Source organism: Eutrema salsugineum, unplaced genomic scaffold, assembly GCF_000478725.1.
Source record: "Eutrema salsugineum unplaced genomic scaffold, Eutsalg1_0 scaffold_2, whole genome shotgun sequence".
Taxonomy (NCBI): domain Eukaryota; kingdom Viridiplantae; phylum Streptophyta; class Magnoliopsida; order Brassicales; family Brassicaceae; genus Eutrema; species Eutrema salsugineum.
In genome coordinates this window covers 11,807,801-11,829,451 of record NW_006256829.1, presented here as the reverse complement: position 1 = coordinate 11,829,451, position 21,651 = coordinate 11,807,801, and the positions used below count along the sequence as shown (strand labels likewise).

Genomic DNA, 21,651 nt, shown 5'->3' with positions numbered 1-21,651 from the left:
AGTTGAGTTATCCATGATCATGGCGGAGCAACTCCTCCTCCACCGTATCCCTTGGGTTCTTCTGTCCACAGTCAGAGGACAGAAGATTAATACCCAATAGAGAATGATTGATGTATATAGCTGGTTATACTAAATTAAGTTGGTCTTCAATATACAGATTCTTAAAGCAATCTCACATGGAACACACCTGTAAACAACGAAATCAAGAAATAAAATATTGTAAGGAACTAAATACTGTACTAGAGGAAACCCTTGCTACAAAAAAGAAAATAAAACTAATTAGAGAAACCATTAACTATATACACTACGTGCGCGCGTTATTGTACGCATTCTGATCGTATCATGGCATTTTAGAATAATATTTCTTATTAATTATAATCATAATGAGCTAATATATATCAATACAACTTTTAATATGAATAAAACTGGAACAGGGAGGACAATCTATTTTTTTATTACTAGGAGAGAACTCGCGCATATATGCGCTGCTCTTGTTTTAATTTATATTTTAAATAATATATTTTTATAATTTGTATTGAATGTTATGTTTATAATCAATGTTTGTGTTTAAAATAATATATTTTCTTCGTTTTTTTGATGATATATTATTTGTAATCTCTTTTACACCTAATGTGCTAAATAGTATATTTTTTCTTACAAGATAATAAGGAATTAAAAAACTACTGTTTTAATTTTTATATAAAAACGTAATCGTTCACTTAAAAATATACGTTGAAAACTACATACACACTGTGTTTGGTCTTCATTGTATAAACTTTAAAGTCACACACACAATCCTACTTAGGATTTAACATTGTGTTTGATCTTCATTGTATAAACTTTAAAGTCAGATAATGGTGCAAGATGGATTAAGACCAAAGTCAATGTAGAAGACCATATACATACACCATACATAGACCCACAAGAGATCGAAGATGGACCACACAATCCTACTTAGGATTTAACATTGTGTTTGGTCTTCATTGTATAAACTTTAAAGTCACACACACAATCCTACTTAGGATTTAACATTGTGTTTGGTCTTCATTGTATAAACTTTAAAGTCAGATAATGGTGCAAGATGGATTAAGACCAAAGTCAATGTAGAAGACCATGTACATACACCATACATAGACCCACAAGAGATCGAAGATGGACCACACAATCCTACTTAGGATTTAACATTGTGTTTGGTCTTCATTGTATAAACTTTAAAGTCAGACACACAATCCTACTTAGGATTTAACATTGTGTTTGGTCTTCATTGTATAAACTTTAAAGTCAAATAATGGTGCAAGATGGATTAAGACCAAAGTCAATGTAGAAGACCATGTACATACACCATACATAGACCCACAAGAGATCGAAAATGGACAAGGCTTTGTCGATGATTATGTGTCGCGTCTAACAATGAAACCTCTCGATAGATCAAGACCATTGTGGGACATTCACATCCTCAATGTCAAAACATCTGATGCGGAAGCAGTCTGTGTAATGAGATGTAACCATTCCTTGGGAGATGGAATGTCTTTGATGTCTCTCTTGGTGGCGTGTACCCTAAAAGCATCGAATCCTGATGCATTTCTTAGCATCCCTGCTATAAAACGGCGTGAACATTTTTTGTCGCGCAGCCTTATTAGAAACAAATGCTATCTTTTAAGGTCAATATTCGTGATTCATTATGTGGTTAGTTTGATTTGGAATACCATTGTAGATCTTCTGCAAGTATCCGCGACTGTATTGTTCTTGAAGGATACAAAGACACCACTTAAAAACGGTGGTGGTAGTGCTGAGAATAATCCAATGAGATTCTATCACAGAAGTCTCTCACTGGATGACATTAGATTTATAAAAAATGCTATGGATATGGTGAGTTACGATTTGTTCGGTTAGCAATGATTTTTTTTTCTTTCTTTTTCATGATGCTATAGTCCATACAAAAAAGAATTGTTATTTTTTTGTTCTTATCCTTTGTGTGTGTGTTGCTAGACTATCAATGATGTTCTATTCGGGAATTACGCAAACAGCTATTTCTCGCTATCTGAACCGACAATATGGTAAATACTCTCTGTTTTATAATATAACTTGGTTTAAAAGTTTTCTTTTATTTCAAAATATAAGTTGTTTACCTATTTATATATTTATTGTATACTGTATGATTTAATTATATTATGGCAATTTTTTATGATCGTTGAATTATGTTTAATTTATATATTAAATAATTTTTTTTCTCAATCTCCATGTGGTTTTAGCTAAAACAACCTATATTATAAAACAGAGGAAGTATTAAAATTCATTACGTGTGTGTGTGTTGTTTCTTGGTAAATAAGGCAACACAAATGTTGAGGGTGGAACATCAACATCGGATCTGAACAATATTCCAAGTAAAACACGACTCCGCGCACTTATTCCAGTAAATTTAAGGCAGGAGATCGGAATCCAGGTTAGATATTATATTTTGAATTAATTTAAAATACCTTTAAACCTTAACTTAAAAGAAAATAAAACTTTTTGCATGAAGCCTGTGGCGAAAATGTTGGCCAAGGGTTCGAAATGCAGATGGGGAAACTACAACGGCTTAGTTCATTTTCCGCTCTCCATTAGTTTAGAAACCGATCCATTGGTTAATCTATCAAAGACTAAATCCATAATGGATCGAAAGAAGCACTCTCTTATGGCTGCACTGGTTTATTCAAATAATGAATTCATCTTCAATATTTTCGGACCCAAGGTATATATTGAGATATATTAATGAACTCAATGTTACTTGCTTTTTCACTGTGAGGACATTGTATAAAGACTCATGTTATTGTAGGTAGGAGCAGTATTATTTAATCGAACAATGTCGAACACAACAACAATGTTTTCAAACATTGTTGGACCCGTGGAAAAAGTAAGTTTACACGGCAATCAGATCGCTTACATCGCTGTAAGCGCCTATGGAAAGGGAAACACACAAGTACGTTTCTTTTCTTTCATTCTTTTGTTTTTTTTTGGGTAGAAAATTAAACTGAAATGATAAGTTTGTAATAGTAATCATGATGAAGAGATCCTTTCGACCTTTTCTTCTCATAAATTCACATATATATGTATGTATGTTGTGTTTGGTAGGCATTGTTGATACATTTCATAAGTTATGCGGAGAAGATGATTATTTCGATCGGGGTGGATCCAACGGTCATACCAGATCCTCACATTATTTGTGATGAAATGGAAGAGTCTTTGAAAGCTATAAAAGAAGCACTTTCTGTGAAGAACGATATAAAATGACCTCGATTTTTGTAGTGACAAAAGGATAATGGACACTCCAGTCCAACAGACGAAGTAACCCATTATCCTGTATCAGTTGTGTGAAAATTTGGTATATTTTTGTGTAAAATAGTTGTCCATGGGAGTATGTATTAAGAATCCTTCTCTTCTTTTTTGTTTGTCTTTTCACAAAAAGTTGTTTCCCTTCTTGTTTGTTTGTTCTTTCTTGCACATCAAGAAACTGGTTTCCAAAACTCTTTAAATTTCCTTTCAAATTTGTTTTTCTACAATTGAATGGGGCAGAGAAAATGTTAGAACAAGACTGATACAACATTATATCAGATTCTCAAAAAATATTTGTGAGAGGATTAGTATAAGTTAAGATATGTGAACATTTAACTCTTTTTAAATAGATTTTTTTTTTTTTTGTAACAAGAGCATTTTTTATTTGTTCGGTTGGAATACTGAAATTTGCAGTTGGTACTCGTTAAATAGTTGAGATAGGATTCTACGTTTATTTTTTCGATGATTAGGAAGTTGAGAGGATTAGTCTAGGTTAAGAACTTAAGATATTACTTCAAACATCATCATATCTTTAAAATTCTTCAACTATTTTTTTAGTAATTAAACTCTAATCTCAAATACAATCTACCAATCCGTCAACACTAACGTTAAAACTCTAAATTCCGTTTTCAACTAGAATCTGTGTTTTTTTTAACTTAAAAATGACAGTTCTTTAAAATGTCCTAATATGACACGAAATTTCTTAAAAAATATGGTCTAAAATCCTTAAAACTCCAAAGTCGTATATGATCCGGGAATCCTAAATTCCAAACCTTATTTCAGAAAAATGGTGATTCAACAACGAATAAAAATCTTTTAAAAGTCATTGAAAAAGGTTGAAGGTTTGTTGTTGTGAAAAATCCAACGAAATCGAGAGCCGAGAGGTAAGTCCTAGAATCCAAGATTCTCTTTTCTTAGTGTCGAGAGTGAAACAGTCTTCGATTCTGCTAAGGCTTGTAAGATGATAAGGTAAGTGAGCTCGTAGTTAGTTAATTATTTTTATGTAAACATCCTCCTATTTTAAAACTAATATTGAAATTCGATAAAATTTCTGAATCAAGTTTAATAAAACGGTTACTATTTAATATTTGGGGACATTCCATTCTGATTTTTTTTAAATTAATATTTTATTAAGCTCGACCCAAAAATGGGCATTTGCTGATTAACAGACAAGTACCCTTATGGGTGAATAACGTGTAGTTTTTGTGTTGGTGGAAAATGCTCTTCTTTATTACAAGCCTACAATGTCAAAGATTCTAAATTCAATTCACCACTCATTGCATACTAAATAAGATTTAAAAAAGAGAGGACATTTTCTAAACAAAGGATTAAGATGTGATTTAACATCTACTAAATTGATAACCTCTCGAGTAAATGAAAAGTAATTAAAATATCGTTTACAGTCTACTTATAAATTATTATAAATTTGATGTCTTACAAAAAAAAACAAAAAATATTATATCGATATAGATCTAGTTGCTATAGCTTCGTAAGGTATTCATCAAGATAGGAACCGTAGTACATAGAAGAAACAGAAGAGCTTTTGATTAAACCTCCATCTCATATAACCCTCTTTCTAGGACAGAGGATTTAATTAACTTGAGAGACTCCACCAAATCATCACACATCTTGTGAGGGTCAGGAATGACTGTTGGATCAGCCGTTACCGATATAATGACCTTGTTCTCATAGCTCTGGAAATGTAGAGTAAGAGCCTTCACACACATATAAAAACATAATCAGAAAACAAGATAAAACAAAAGAATTGACATATATATATATATATGTGCACACTTACATGTGGGTGGCCAAAAACACTAGGGGCGATATAAGACAACGGGTGGCCATGAAAGGTTATTTCTTCCTTTGGACCCACTACATTTGAGAATGACAGTGTTGTGCTATGAATCACTTTCCTTACAAGAACTACACTTGCCTGCATTCTCAATCTGGCTCTATTAGACAATATTACAAAACGTATGCATCATTAGCCTTATATTAGGAGGTTAGATTCTCACCTTGAGCCCAAGAACTTTTAGTATCAGTTTAAAGAAGGCCATGGAGAATACAGCCTCCAGGGAGTGTTTTTTGCGGTCGACGGTATCTTTAGCTCGGCGCACGTATTCTAAAGGATCGGTCTCTAGCCCAACCGAGAATGGAAGGAGAATGTAACCGAAGAGATTTCCCCATCTGCATTTTGATTTCTTGGCCATCATATCCGCTAGAGCCTATATTGCAACATTAGACAATAATGAGAACCACACAAAATCTTTTTCAAATTATTTTGGCTTCAAAGATTCCAAGATTAAATATTGGTCTACCTACCTCAATTCCTGTGTTTGGCCTCAAGTTAATCATAATGGCTGAACGAAGTCGGATTCTCCTCATCGACTCTTTTGATTTCGGTGTTGCTTCTTGATCTATTTAAAACATGCATCAAGCCTGTGTTAGATGAGTGTGAACACTAAATTCCTATATATAGCACTATAATGTAAAAAAAAAAAAAAATACCATATCTTCGATTAAGATACCGCGAAAGCCCGGCTTGTGTTACTCCAAGAAGAACGTCATTTACCGTCTAACAAAATAGTTTAAAAAGCTAAAAAAATTATAAATGATTCAAGAGATTCTTCAAATTAACGGGGAGAAAATATATATAATGAAAGCATTTACCATTTTCATTGCGTTTTTCACTAGCTTAACATCGTCGAAGCTGATAATACGGTGGACGAACCTCTTAGGTATAAGCTCACTACCAGGTTTTGCCAAGAGAGGAGTCTCGGTATCCCTCAAGAAACATATCGTTAGAGCAAACATTAAGACATCAACAAAGGTGTTGAAGAACAGCCTCAGGATGCACCAAAGACCTAGAAAGAACCACCAAATCTTGTTGAAAAAACCGCTGTAGCATCTCGGTCCAAACCGTTTCTTCTGAACCGCGACAGTAGGCAAAGCCTCGGGATCTGATGATTTGCGGGTGCAAGCGAGAAAAAGAGACATGAGAGACATTCCATCACCCAAGGAATGATGGATCTTGAGAAGGCCAATGGATTCAGCGTTTGATGTTTTGAGGCAGAGTAAGTGAATTTCCCACAATGGTTTAGACAAATCCATAGGAATGGTCGTTAACTTAGAGATATAGTCTTCAAGATACTGATCATGATTTTCAATGTTGTCGGGATCTATATCAGGAACAATCACATGCTCTTCCACATTAACTTTTGTTCGAACCCAACTCGGTTTCCCTTTCTTTCCCTTGTCCATTTCCTAGATTTATCATGACCCAAAAAAAAAAAAATCATACATAAATATCCAATTTTATTTCATTTTCCTTTATTTGGTTAATGATTAATATATTGCAAAAAAAAATTAAAATAATAGTGCTTGTTGGACTATTCTCGGTCTGATTACAATAACTAATGACTCATAATTAAGAGCATGTTTTAACTAAAAACTAAGTTAAGAGCATGTTATACCTGATTACCTTCCATGATACAAAATATAGTAAAGAGGAAATCTGTTATGGCAATATATGAATCTCGAATAGAATAAAGAATGGTCTTATTATCACTTTACTCTATAACTCCGTTCATTTTTACTGTGTTGTGTACATACACAACTGTAAAATTTTTTTATGTTTTACGAATAATAAAATATTTTGGAGTTTATACAAATATTATTCATGTGTGTTTGGACTTACTAAAATGCTGGAGAAACGAGGGTGATTAACGAGGGTGTGTTTAAGGCCGTCGATAATGGCTGCTGGATTTCCTTTGACTTTGCATCCCATTGTGACGATTATGGCACAGTTAAACTCCGGCGAATTGAACAGCCGTGAGCATGGGCTGAGCGGCTCCTCCTCCACCGTATCTCTCGCCGTCTTCTTCTCTCCTCCCATTCTTTGACCTATTTGTGGCTCTTTCCTAGTTTTGTGCTTTTTTTGTTTTTTTTTTTCACTCACAGTCACTTTATACTCTATACTCCTATATATAAACGAATTACACGATACTTAGCTGTGGACTCATGGACATGGTCCCTTTTGTTTACCGTAGCTACTACATCATGTGGATGTTATTTATATCCGTATATTTTATGGGGTTTTTATTTGACATTATCAGGTGTAAATAATATTTTATACATTATATTATTATGTTCCATTTTTATTACTAAACCTTGATTTTTACTTGAACATAATTTTTTTTTCAGACAGCAAAAAATGAAAAGTAATCTCAAAACTTCTTGTTATTGTTATGCAAATGCTGTCAAATCCACATATTTAATAAATTCCTAGGAATACGAGAATTTTAAATGAATTACCTACGTCTCTACTCACTATATTAACGTCCTTCACCATCAGAATTTAATTATGCTACACTTCTCTCTGACATTCTGTATTTATATTAGAGAGTTAGTCTTCAATTTCTGCTTAATCAAAAAGGTTCTCAGAATTGATTGGTCGGAAACTATGGTCCGAGGTGAATCAAAGAGGTCCGAATCTATACTTGTGTCCTAGAATTATTAGTTTTCAATAACATAAAGCAGAAAGCAAAACGATTAAAAAGAGGTAAATAGTATAACTAAAATATCGTAAGAGTATGAGACTCAGTCTCTAATGCCACGACTGCATGAGTAGGTACTGTTGAATTTATTTGGGCCAACCACATCGTGATATCGACCAGAGTAAGCTTTTCTTTGTAATAATTCATTTAATGTTCCCTTTTTACGTAAACTCTCATAAATTACTATTTTACTAAACATAGAAATTCCTCTGACCATCTTCTTGGTCATTCAATCAAATAATAGGCCTCTTATATGTTACAAAAATACGACAAGTCGAGTTGATGTCAATCAATATATATGTAGTACAATTCTTTTTTAATATTTGAACTATTCATATATGTAGATATAGTACATAGAATCTGCATAAACAGACACAAAAACAATTTCTTGATCTTTTTATTTAAAAAAAAAAAACAAAATCAACACCTTCTTCTTTTGTTAGTTAAAATCTTTATTGCATATTCAATTAGAACGATTTATCCTCTGCAACTATATACATTACACATTTAATTTTGAAGTTTCAGACAACTCCTTTCAATTAGTTAATGCATGGCGTGCACTTTTTCTTACCTCTTTTACGGGAACCGCAAACTTGCCTTTATCGTTCAATGAATAGTTATTGGTAACGACCAACTACTACGGTTTGGGGATTAACCATTTTAATGATACCAACAAAATGTGTTATTAGTACTAACTAGTACGAAGTAACTACTTTGTTCTTGTTAAAATGTTTCAAATCTTTGTTCATAACCATGATAAAAAAAAATTGATTAGGGAGCAATGGCCAATGGGATCGACGGTATAATCTTCGCTGTTCAAACAAAGACTGGTTAGTTTTTTTTTTTTTTGAAAATAAAAGACTGGTTAGTTACGTAACCAATTACAGAATCTGTTAGATTGAAATATGATGTAATTTATGGCTCTCATAGCCATTCTCATCTTTGGTCACCGTGAGAACGTACACGAAGATTGATTTGGTGGTTGCATGTATTAGACCACCTCCAATGGGAGGTTGTTAGAGAGTCCTAAACCCATTTTAAGATTAAAAATAAAGATTAAATGTAATAAAGTTCAATAACCGCTCCTTGATGAGGAGATTTAAAAACCCATAAACAACTCCATACGTGTCATAATTTGTTTGGTGGAAACAATAAAAATTATTTTTTATTTTTTTTTTCATTCAGAAAATCAGTTTCTCTCAAACTCTACCCGATACAAAATTTTGCTCTCTTCTTCCAAGAAATCGCAACCACTTTTACCTGGGTGCGTTTCAAGCGGCGATCAACAACAGCGAGATCCCTAATCTTTCGCAGGAGGATATCGTCGAGCGCGATTGCCTCGTCCACCGCTCTTACATCGCTCTCGGTAGCTACCAGGTTCGCCTCTGTGATGTCTTCTTCTTCCGATTCGATTCCTCTTTGTTTCGATCCTGAGTTGTAATATTTTTCAAATTTTGTTTTCGTAGCTAACGAAGCGTCCGCTACTCCTCTGCATGCAGTCAAGCTCCTTGCTATGTATCTATCGAGTCCTGAAAATAAGGTACTTCCAGAGAATTTGAGATGTTTCAGTTTTCTAATTTTCCTTTTTCAATTCGGAGATGATCAATAATGCAAATCGCATCGATTCGTGCTCAATAACGTTAGCTTAGCGGAATTTCCGAGAACTTTGCTTAGGAATCAGAAATTCATTTTATCATCGTCGTATGTTTGTGATATGCATTGTTGAATATATATTTGTATCTGTGATTTTGGTCAGGAATCAACCATTTCAAGTTTGAAGGAATGGTTGGCAGATCCAACCATAGGAAACAATGCTACTATTCGTTTGATTACTGGTACTATATTAATTGAAACTTTTCCTTTTGATATCAACTGTATAAAACTTTTGTTATCTCACGCCACACTTCTTTATGAAACGCAGGACAAAAACTCTGCTATTGAAGTAGAAAGATCGTACATACCAATGTTTCTTCAGGTAAATAACTTCTCTTATGACAATTTTTTTTAGCAATTCCTAAATGAAGAACCTCCCATTGGAAGTTTAAAAACATAAAACCTCTTCCATATATATATAGGTGTATGTAACTCAAACAAATAATTAAAAAAGAATCAAGAGCTCCAATGGGTCTCAACTATTGGAGATGCTCTTACTCATTCTTATTCTAAGCATTTATTGCTAATTGCACTTACTTTGTATATGGTCTTCTTGGTGGGGCCTTTTGGCTTTTGCCCTCGCTTTTTGTCTTTTTTCTTTGTTTGTTTGTTTTTGATTTACCTCCAATTTCTAACTTACAACTGTGGCCTTTTGTAACAAAAAACGTATAGATATTTATCATATTCTCATTTTCTAATTTACCTTACAAACCTAGCTAGTAACTAAGTGATGAGACATATGCAAATCTTATGTTAGAGGGTGATACTGGATATAGAGAAGGTCCAATCCTATACTTAGTTTCAAATCGGTTTTATCACAATATTTAGGTTGTGAACAGTGACGCATTCACCGTTTTTATACCTTGATAAATCGCCCATGTTTTGATACTTGTATATTTAAGTTCATTGAGCCTTATTGGGCTCCTCTAGTTTTGTTGCTGTAGAAATATTTTGGTCCGTGACAAACTCTAGCCCAAACTTCTAATGTGCTTGCAGATTTTTTTTTTAGATATAAAAATATGATAAATTAGAAACTGATATTTTTCTGAAAATATTTATTTAGGTAAAAAGAGAAAAACTAATAATAGTTTGATTGTCTATTTAAAAAGAATTGTAATTTTGAAATGTGCCAATACAAATGTTAAAGAAAAATAAATTGCGATTAATAAAAAATTTATATTGAAATAAAAGTTTTAGCTAAAACAATAATTTTTGGTGCAGTAGTTTCTACTGTTTAACATCACATTTCTATCAGTTTTCATCAATACAATCACAAAAAAAAATCCTCTAATATTCATTGTGGAAGAGTATACAAGAGTTTTAAATATTTTAACTAAAAATGAAATATTTTGGCTTAGTGATTTATTGTTCCATAATTATTTTTATTTATGTTCTTGACAAAGAAAAGCGTTACTCGATTACTTCTCGAACCCTCTCGATCTGTCTGAAGAAATTCATCTCTAAAACTCGAATCTTGGGATATTCCTTCTACTCTACAATTTCCCCCCTTGTTTGTCTCTCGAACCTAGCAAAACCCTAGACCGAAAAACCCCATGGCGATTATCTCTGAGGTGGAAGAGGAAAGCAGCAGCAGCCGACCTTCGATGCTGCCGTTTAGGGCGACATTCAATTCTTCGAACCCTTTAGGGTTTTTGGAGAAAGTTTTTGACTTTCTTGGACAACAGAGCGATTTCCTGAAGAAACCCTCCGCGGAGGAGGAGATCGCCGCCGTGGTTAGAGCGGCGAAGGAGAAGTTGAGGAAGGCGGAGAAGAAAGCTGAGAAGGAGAGTGTGAAGCCTGTGGAGAAGAAGCCAGAGAAGGAGACTGTGAAGCCGACTATGGCTGCTTCAAGTGCCGAGCCCATGGAAGTGGAGAAGCCTAAGGAGGAGAAGAAAAAGGAAACCCAAACCGGTCCTATTGGTAAATATCAAATCGGTTTCCTTTTAGCTAAATTTGATGAAATTGAATCTGGAAACTAGCTTGCCATTGAATCACAGCTTGAATATCTGGTATAGGCTCTTAGGATTGGAACTGTGATTGATATCGATGAATAGGTTGATTTACTGAAGAGTAACGGAGAGTTCTTTTCACTTTTCTGATTGATCATTGGTTCAACAACTTGTTGAAAGAACTATGAAGTTGCAGAGTCTTTATGTTTATTCGATAGTTGGTGGTATTAAGCATCAGTGATTTATGTTAGTGACTTAGTGTTCACCTAGCACCAATTTCAACAAAAACCTTGTTGGAAGATTTGAGTTCTGGAACTTGATGTGTCTCTCTTGTGATTTAATCAAAAACATTGTAAAGTTTATTCTTGATCATAAGTCTTGCCCCTCTCTCCTATATACTACTAAGTACTAAGTGCCTTTGGTGAGCATTGCTCTTCTCTCTTGTTCTTTCGAGTTAATTTTGTGTCTGTTTCTTTGCAGTGCCTAACATAGGTAATGGAACTGATCTTGAGAACTACTCATGGGTACAGACTCTTCAGGAGGTCACAGTTAACGTTCCAGTGCCTACTGGTACTAAAGCACGGTCTGTTGTATGTGAGATTAAGAAGAATCGTCTCAAGCTTGGTCTCAAAGGTCAGGATCCAATAATCGATGTAAGTTCCTATGCTGTTGATTTATCATTAATTATTCCAACGCCATCCTAAATCCCTTAATGCTAAAGTTTCAAACTTTCCATAATCATAGGGAGAACTCTACCGGTCTGTGAAGCCTGATGACTGCTACTGGAATATCGGTATATACCTAAAGAGATTCTACTTCGTTGTTGGTAAAGGAGAGTCCTTATTCTTTTTGCTAATACAATTCTCTCAATGGTTACTTTGCAGAGGATCAGAAGGTAATATCGGTTCTCTTGACTAAGCAAGATCAGATGGAGTGGTGGAAATGCTGTGTGAAAGGTGAACCTGAAATAGATACTCAGAAAGTTGAACCAGAGAGCAGTAAATTAGCTGACCTTGACCCAGAAACTCGCTCGACTGTTGAGAAAATGATGGTACTTGTCTTCTTTGAATCCCATCGCTCTCCATCAAAGTATCTTGAATCATCGGCTTTTCTTGTTCATTGCATGTGTGTATGACACTGAAGTGTTTTTTTTTTTTTTTCTTTCTTCGTATCCATAGTTTGATCAAAGGCAAAAACAGATGGGTCTTCCAACAAGCGACGAGCTGCAGAAGCAAGAGATACTCAAGAAATTCATGTCTCAGGTAAACAATACATCTTTTATCTTCGATAATTTATCACATTGTTATCCTTTTGTTCTGAACGGTTTTCTTGTTTTCGATTCTTTACATGCAGCATCCGGAGATGGACTTCTCAAACGCAAAGATAAACTGATGCTCGTGTGGTCTTGGTCTCTCTGCTAAAAAAAAAAAACAGTTTTGCATCTTCACCAGCTTGTTTTTTTAGTTGAATCTCTTAAAAAACATGTACCTTTAAGCTGCTTTTGTTTTGTCTACTTTGAAGCCATAGTTTCATCTCATGTTCGGTTTATTGTTCTCTTTGTTATATTGAATGAAACTGTTTTCAAATCCGGTTAACTCGACTTCATATGAGTCAGCTCTTAAACCAGACAAAACTTTGTATCGTTGTACTTCTCTGTTCGATTACGTCCTCTCTAGTGTGTGACTCGTCTTTGTCTCGTGACCGTGTGGTGACACATGGAGCTTCTTCGATTCGTCATGAAGCTGCCGTTTTCGGCAAAAAGATAAACCGGGACCACATGACACATCTGTGGTCCAGCCCGGTTTAGTTTGGAATGTGGTCCACATTGTTGTTGTCGCTCTACAACCTTCTTTCTTCAACTTCACATAACGAATAATGAAACCCATCATCAATCCACTTACGTAAATGCAAAACCAACGTCCTTCAAATCGCACAAATGTATTCACTTTGAAAGAAAAAGATTCTCTCATGTCACTGTTGACAAGGCATGTGGACAATTTGCTGCAAGAACAAAGCTTTCAGTAACTCAGCTTCTGTAGCTCTATTCATGTACTACTAGACTCTCTAAAAGGAAGTGCGTCTCAAAGTATCAGCTTTGAGTCTCGCTCTTGGAGAGGAGACTAATTAACATGTTCTTGGTCTCTCAAGAAGACTATGGCCCTAAAGCATGGATTCTATTGGTAAACAAAACAAAAATTGTTACGGTCATTCGTGATGTAAAAAAACCAGTTTAGCTGAAGTTTGGAAATTTACTTTACTATTGATAAGTTGTCATTTGGTCTCCTATTGTTTATTTCGTGCTAGTCACATTCATTATCTCTAATTTGTTGGTCTTGTATGATTTTTTTGGCTGCACCCATTCAATAGTTTAACCATGGGTAGAATTTTTCTAATGGTTTCAAATGGGAGAGACATTATAGATCGTTTTAGTATAAGCATGAATGCAGTGGCAGAGCCAGAATTGTTTTTGACTGGGAGCATAAAAGTATATATAATTTAATAAATGGAAGCATTAACATTGAACACTACTAAATTACATCAACTTTTGAAAATTGGTTAGGGGCGAATGATCTATGCTAATGCATGTGGCTCCGCCACTGATGAATGTAGTGACTAGAGGCTAATTGGCTGTATATGGTTTTGTCGATATTCGTCAATTATTTGAAAGAGACAAACGCAGTATACACCAAATGAGTCTTACTGTTACAATTTCACAATCAGATTATGATTCAGTGTTAGAGCTCTCCCCTTAGCTAGATCCATCACTCTTAATCTCCTTTAAATGTTGCAGATATAACCAAAGATCTGAATATAGACTATTAGACCCATTCGATTTGCCATGTGAATTTTAGTTGGCGTCACCATATTGATGGTGACACTAGTGTACAATGAAGCCAATGAATTAACATATATGTTACAGATATATAGGTTGGTTACAATCTTTAATCACATCATAGTTATAAACTTATTAATAAATCCTTAATTATTTTTATTAAAATAAATAAAAGCCTAAATTATCAAAAGTTACCTTATATAAATTTTTTTTTAACATTTTGCTTATTATTCAATTCGGTTTAAAAATAAAATTATTTGTTAGAATCTCACATCCAAAGTTTAAAAGAACTAATACTAATATATAAGAGGTTTGGGCTAATCCACTTATTATCGATTGTTTTTGAGTTGAAAATTCAATAAACTTAACATGGTATCAGAGCCTTGTTTGTTGACTCAAGAAAAGTGATCCAAAAAGAATTTATTACCAGTTTTAAAGTGGAATGCATTTCGAAATGGACCGATAAGAGTTATCATCTCGAGGAGGCATGTTAGAATCCTACATCCGAAATTTAAAGAGACTAACACTACTAAATAAGAGATTTGGATCAATCTACTCATTATCAATTGATTTTGAGTTGGAACCCAAAAAACTTAACATTATTGACTATAAATGTAACCGTCGTAAATCATTTTTTTTCACGTCTTAAACTATATTCAAATTCATATTCGAATCAGAATCTGACATCAGTGAGCTAACTCCTCTAGCCTCATTAAGATCATTTTACAATTAGTTAGTTAATTTCTATGATACTGGAGCGATAAGTACTATATATAATTAGTGTTGTTGGCGGCTTGAGCGATAAGAACTTTGTGTATGTTTCATAAATCACATTTAGACATAATTACTTTGTTTGTCGAGATGTAAGATATACGATGACTGGTAAGTACTAATTTATTCGTTAGCAAAAAAAAAATAGTACTACTGTTATAACACATATCATATATGGACTCTTATACCGGCCCATTAGGCCCATCAGGGCATTGTACTTAACCTAGATTCCCTATGTACTTTATATATACATTCCAGTGATTAATAAAGTTTCTAAGTTTTCACAACACGTTATCAGCACGATAAGACTCTCTGAGCGAAAAACCCTAATAAATCCGGCCACCACCAAAACCCTAAAAGCAAGTCGAAACTTAAAAGACGCATATCTTCCAAACCGTGAAGAACCAGAAGACGATCTACATATCAAATCGAAGCCCTCGACGAGACGAATCTACTGGTGAAAACCGTTTGTCGATCCAACATCGGACGCGCCCTCACGCACACTTACAGTACACGACGATCAACCGAAAAAAAACCAGATCCGAGTTTTTCCTTCTTCAACCAGCAGCTTCTCCAGTTTTGGTGATCAATCCTTGGAATTTGTAGCGGCTAACTGAGGTCTATTAGCTCCCAGTTTCATTAGCCTGTCAGAAATCCAAAGGTGGAAAAGCACACCAGCAAATGAAAACCATAGTCGTAGATAGTGGATCCAGCCACACTATCTTAAGAAACAAAAGTTACTTCATAAACCTAACCTATCAAACCGCAAATATTAGCACCATCGGGGGTCCCTCAAACCTTATCGAAAGATATGGACATGCCTATGTGTTGCTATCAAATGGCACACAACTTGAAATACCAGATGCTCTATATTCTCCTAGTTCGAAGAGAAATCTTCTGAGCTTCAAGGATATAAGACAGAATGGTTTCCACATAGAAACCCAAGGTCAAGGGAACAAAGAATCCCTCCTAATCACTAAAACCGTAGACGGCCATAAACAAATCCTCGAAACCATACCCGCGCTCTCTACTGGACTTTACCATGCTAAAGTCAGTATGATTGAAGCTAATACCACTCTCAAAGCCCGGTTTACTGATTATACTATTTGGCACGACCGGCTCGGTCATCCCGGTGCAAATATGATGCGTAAACTAATTCAAAACTCTCAAGGGCATACCCTCAAAGAAAACCGAGCTTATCCTCAACACCTCATGTGCACAGCTTGTTCTCAAGGCAAATTGATCACTCGGCCTTCACCAGTTAAAATCTCTAAACAAACACTTCATTTCCTAGAAAGAATCCAGGGCGATATCTGTGGACCTATACATCCATCTTCCGGACCATTCCGGTACTTCATGGTCCTTATAGACGCATCGACCCGTTGGTCATATGTTTGTCTCTTGTCCTCTCGGAACCAAGCCTTCGCTAGGTTCTTGGCCCAAATCATCAAATTGCGGGCCCATTTCCCTGACTTCCCACTAAAGACTATCCGCCTTGACAATGCTGGTGAATTTACCTCACAAGCGTTTAATGACTACTGTATGGCCATGGGGGTAACCGTGGAACATCCTGTAGCACATGTCCATACTCAAAATGGATTGGCTGAATCATTCATTAAACGCATTCAATGGATAGCCCGACCATTACTCATGAGATCAAAGCTCCCGGCCTCAGCATGGGGACATGCAGTATTACATGCTGCTGAACTCATACGCATCCGGCCATCTAGTGAACACAAATATTCCCCATCCCAACTACTCTCGGGTCATGAGCCAGACATCTCCCATCTCAAAACATTTGGGTGTTCAGTATATGTACCCATTGCTCCACCACATCGAACCAAAATGGGACCTCAAAGAAGGATGGGAATATATGTTGGTTTTGACTCTCCCACCATCATAAGATATCTCGAGCCAACCACTGGAGATCTCTTCAAGGCCAGATATGCGGATTGCCAATTCGATGAATCGGTATATCCCTCTTTAGGTGGTGAGACAAACAAGCTGGTCAAAGATCTTTCATGGAATCAAACATCATTAAATTGGCAAGATCCTCGGACTCTAGAATGTGATTCAGAGATCCAAAAGATTATTCATTATCAAAAGCTAGCTAATCAATTGCCAGATTCCTTTGCTGACCCGACCAAAGTAAGTTGCTACAGAGTCTGCACCACGTCTCAAACGGGGCAGACCTCTCGGTTCCAAAGATAAGAATCCCCGGAAATCAAAGAAAGGTGCAATAACCGAAACCGGGATTCCTGCAATATCAGACATAGCCGCGGCTGAGACTCAATCTAATGAACCCTCAATGGAAGTTCGGGACGCCGAATCTCCAGGTTCAGAAGATAACAATGAGATCTCCATCAATTACAATATGTCCGGAATACAATGGAATCGAAAAGAAGTCGACTTAAATGCACTTTTTGCATACAAAGTAGCACTTGATGTTGCGCTCACGCAAGAGGATCTAGAACCCACGTCAATAACACAGTGTACACATCGAACAAATTGGCTAAAATGGAAAGAAGCCATAAACGTGGAGTTAAAGAGTCTCAAACTCAGAAACGTGTTCGGTCCGATCATCCGGACCCCATCACACATCAAGCAAGTGGGCCACAAATGGGTCTTTGTGCGCAAAAGGAACGAACTCGGTGAAGTCGTTCGATACAAAGCACGGCTTGTAGCACAAGGATTCTCACAGAGACCCGGAATCGATTATGAGGAGACTTATTCTCCAGTGGTGGATGCAACAACATTCCGATTCCTCATAAGTCTGGCCATAAGAGAAAATCTTGATCTGCGGTTAATGGATGTTGTAATCGCATATCTCTATGGGCCCCTGGACAACGAAATATATATGAGACTCCCAGATGGCATTGAACTAAAAGACAAAAATGCATCTCGAGATCAATACTGCATCAGGCTGAACAAATCCTTGTATGGACTGAAACAAAGTGGGCGTATGTGGTACAACCGCCTCAGTGATTACCTCATCAAAGAAGGCTACAAAAATGACCCCATCAGTCCATGCATCTTCATCAAGAAGTACTCAAACAAAGGATTTGTAATCATAGCAGTATACGTGGATGATCTAAACATCCTCGGAACATCTGGTGAGATCTCCCAAACAGTCGACTGCTTAAAAGCAGAATTCGAAATGAAAGACCTAGGCAAAACAAAGTACTGTTTGGGATTACAACTTGAGTACATCAAAGGAGGAATCCTTGTGCATCAATCGGCTTATATCGAAAAGGTACTCAAGCGATTTAATATGGACCAAGCTCACCCATTGACCAGCCCAATGGTAGTTAGAAGCTTAAGTGATGACCCTCTTGGTCCCAAAAAGGATGATGAAGAAATCCTTGGTCCTGAAAAGCCATACCTCAGTGCTGTAGGAGCGTTAATGTACCTGGCTAGTCACACTAGACCAGACATATGTTTCGCCGTGAACCTCCTCGCTCGATATAGTTCATCCCCAACTCAGAGGCACTGGAACGGTATAAAACATCTCCTAAGATACCTTCGAGGTACTCAAGACTTAGGACTCTTCTATACTAACCAAAATAAAGATGGGTTAGTCGGCTTCGCCGATGCAGGATATCTATCAGATCCGCACACTGCCAAGTCTCAAACTGGCTACGTTTTTACGCATGGAGGAACAGCCATCTCTTGGAGATCAATGAAGCAGACACTCACTGCCACTTCATCAAACCATGCTGAAATCCTAGCCATTCATGAGGCTAGTAGGGAATGCGTCTGGCTGCGCTCCATGACTCAGCACATCCGCAGAGATTGTGGTATGGACGAAGACACACAGCCCACGGTGATGTATGAAGACAACGCGGCATGCATAGCTCAGCTCAAGGAAGGATATATCAAAGGAGATCGGACGAAGCACATTCTACCGAAGTTCTTCTCAACCTCAGACTGGCAGAAGGACGGCACTCTCAGCGTTCAGCAGGTCCGATCCAGTGAGAATTCAGCTGACCTCTTCACCAAATCATTGCCTACTTCAACACACCGGAAGCTCGTCAAACAGATAGGAATGTATAGACTTAGAGATCTGCAGTGATGCTACAATCAGGGGGAGTAATGCGTGTTGTACTCTTTTTCCTTCACCATGGTTTTGTCCCACTGGGTTTTTCCTGGTAAGGTTTTAATGAGGCAACATTCCCCAGCGCATTATCGAGATCCCGATTGAGTAGCTGACCCGGTTCACTCGTCCAAGGGGGAGTGTTATAACACATATCATATATGGACTCTTATACCGGCCCATTAGGCCCATCAGGGCATTGTACTTAACCTAGATTCCCTATGTACTCTATATATACATTCCAGTGATTAATAAAGTTTTTAAGTTTTCACAACAACTACTTTATTTTAAATCAGTTATCTGATCACTCTCGAATTATTCTAGAAAAAAAAAGGTACTCTTGAATTATCTTTTGAATAATTATAAGTTGTTACAATAATGGCATTACAGAGAGTATGAATGTTTGATTATAACTAGATATGAATATGTGCTTCAGTAAAGTTTTATACAGTTCTTTTGGGTTGTTAAGTCTGAGAGAAAGCACTAGGAATAGGAATAAACAATGTATCCATTGATTGTATCAGAAAAGCCAAATGTAGCAATATTCACTATCATGAGATGAAGAAAAAGACAAGATGTCTATTAATATATAATTATAAAATAAAAAGAGAAGGGAAAATGATAAAAGTGTCGATGTTAAGAAGGAACTCACCCAACATGATGGGGGCTCAAAACTCAACTGAGGCAGCCTAACAAAAAAAAAAAAAACACCCACTTGCCACTTAACCAAAAGAAATAAAAATGATACTTTCTATATACAGTCAACAAATCTGGACCATCGATATTACTGTACATAACTAATATCATATATTAATATAAGTATATAACGAACCAGTGAAAAAAAAAAAGCACCAGTGGCACAATGTCAATTAGCTCTTTATCAGATTTAATTCTCATCTAAAATTTTTCTATTCTTATGGCCAGTCAAAATGATATCACACGTTTTAAACCTATTGAAGACGTCAAAAAAAGACTAAAAATAAAACTATTAAAAAATATGATATAACCAATAGCTCCATTCATTCGGAGGTTAATCAGTCTCCGACTACCCACTATCCATTATAATTAATAATAATTTCAAAATGAAAATTATTATTAATAATAATACGATACAATTTTTTTATGTCAAAAACGTTGAGTTATTTCTTAGAATATCTCTGTCAACAATATTAATTCTTGTAGTTATTTTGAAAAAAGTAATTGAATTGCAATCGCACTAACAATGGTACTCACACTTAGCTCACACTATTAAACAGTAATTTTTTAAAACAAAAAAAAATCCCCAAAACATTAACAAATTGTTTCATATTATACCTAGAAAAAGATGGTTTTTTTTAAATCTCTTAAACACAAACTTAGCTTTATAAAGAATAATTCTCTTTATTGATGTTTATAAAATCTCTCAAAACTAAACATACACAAGTTCTGATGTGTTTCTCATAAATTTGTCACAGCTCAACACCTCTATTTATAGGGATAGAATTTCTTTTTTCTATTCCTAATAAAACTAGTAATTTTTTTTAATCCCTTCTTGTCATTAACCGACTTGTTAATGATATCTTAGGCCTTAAGTTATAGAAGCTTATCCAACATTTTTTTCCTCATATTTGCTGCATCTTTCTTCTGCAATGTTCACTACATTTTTATAGTTTCTCTCAAGGCAGATGAGGACCTTTGTCAAGACAGTGTTTTGGTATCTTACATTGAACATGGCTTTTTATATTAAAGGTTGGGTGAGTTTGTAGGATAACCAAACAAAATATAACAAAATTAAAGAATATAGCATATAAATATAAAGATTTGGTAAGTAACCATTTTCTATTTAATATTTACTGTTCGACAAATGGAAAAGACAAAATGAATTTCATTTTTTCTTGAACCTTATTTGTTTTCCTTATCTGTCATTCTACATTGAAGAAGTAGATATAATGTTATTGGGTTTATATAATATTAAAATACTTATTTAGATTTACTAACCCCTTTTAAAAAAAATATGTCCGTTTTTCAATTTTAAAATATGTTATATGCAAATAATTTGAAGTTTAAAAAATTAATTCTAAAAATAATAACTGAGTTAAAATAAGTACGTACGTACCATTCTATAGATACGTATATATAATAAGATATTATTTTATTCAATATAGAATAATTTAGTTTTACTTAGATTTAGTATCCATTTGTTTTTTTAATTAAATTATGACATGTGCCCAACTCTACATTCTTTTAGTTTTACCGCGAACTTGAATATTTTTAAAAATATTTAAAACAAATAAATTGAAAAGTGTTGTGAAAACTTAGAAACTTTATTAATCACTGGAATGTATATATAGAGTACATAGGGAATCTAGGTTAAGTACAATGCCCTAATGGGCCTAATGGGCCGGTATAAGAGTCCATATATGATATGTATTATAACACTCCTCCTTGGACGAGTGAACCGGGTCAGCTACTCAATCGGGATCTCGATAATGCGCTGGGGAA

General features: G+C 35.4%; 2 protein-coding genes and 1 pseudogene across 2 annotated transcripts; 2 read left to right on the top strand and 1 right to left on the bottom strand.

Annotated features, from left to right (window-relative positions):
* Positions 1 to 19: 19 nt before the first annotated feature.
* Positions 20 to 3,270, top strand: LOC18018908 (annotated as a pseudogene).
* Positions 3,271 to 4,859: 1,589 nt separating this feature from the next.
* Positions 4,860 to 7,210, bottom strand: LOC18018907 (O-acyltransferase WSD1). Its single transcript, XM_006401648.2, has 7 exons — positions 7,013 to 7,210; positions 5,986 to 6,579; positions 5,824 to 5,890; positions 5,638 to 5,732; positions 5,331 to 5,540; positions 5,111 to 5,248; positions 4,860 to 5,027 (listed from the first exon to the last, which is right to left on the bottom strand). The coding sequence occupies exons 1-7, from the start codon at positions 7,208 to 7,210 to the stop codon at positions 4,860 to 4,862; spliced, it is 1,470 nt and encodes a 489-aa protein (XP_006401711.1).
* A 3,704-nt stretch (positions 7,211 to 10,914) lies between these two features.
* Positions 10,915 to 13,068, top strand: LOC18018906 (protein BOBBER 1). Its single transcript, XM_006401647.2, has 6 exons — positions 10,915 to 11,444; positions 11,954 to 12,126; positions 12,218 to 12,266; positions 12,358 to 12,524; positions 12,652 to 12,735; positions 12,827 to 13,068. The coding sequence occupies exons 1-6, from the start codon at positions 11,078 to 11,080 to the stop codon at positions 12,863 to 12,865; spliced, it is 879 nt and encodes a 292-aa protein (XP_006401710.1). The 5' UTR covers positions 10,915 to 11,077; the 3' UTR covers positions 12,866 to 13,068.
* The last annotated feature ends 8,583 nt before the right edge of the window (positions 13,069 to 21,651 follow it).

What these genes read in the sequence shown, in the direction of transcription:
- LOC18018906 (XM_006401647.2), top strand. Translation starts at nt 11,078, where the DNA reads ATGGCGATTATCTCTGAGGTGGAAGAGGAAAGCAGCAGCAGCCGACCT. An exon ending in GTCAGGATCCAATAATCGAT is followed by an intron (nt 12,127 to 12,217) that starts GTAAGTTCCTAT and finishes CCATAATCATAG; the next exon opens with GGAGAACTCTACCGGTCTGT. An exon ending in TGACTGCTACTGGAATATCG is followed by an intron (nt 12,267 to 12,357) that starts GTATATACCTAA and finishes GTTACTTTGCAG; the next exon opens with AGGATCAGAAGGTAATATCG.
- LOC18018907 (XM_006401648.2), bottom strand. Translation starts at nt 7,210, where the DNA reads ATGGGAGGAGAGAAGAAGACGGCGAGAGATACGGTGGAGGAGGAGCCG. An exon ending in TGAAAAACGCAATGAAAATG is followed by an intron (nt 5,891 to 5,985) that starts GTAAATGCTTTC and finishes CTATTTTGTTAG; the next exon opens with ACGGTAAATGACGTTCTTCT. An exon ending in GTATCTTAATCGAAGATATG is followed by an intron (nt 5,733 to 5,823) that starts GTATTTTTTTTT and finishes TGTTTTAAATAG; the next exon opens with ATCAAGAAGCAACACCGAAA.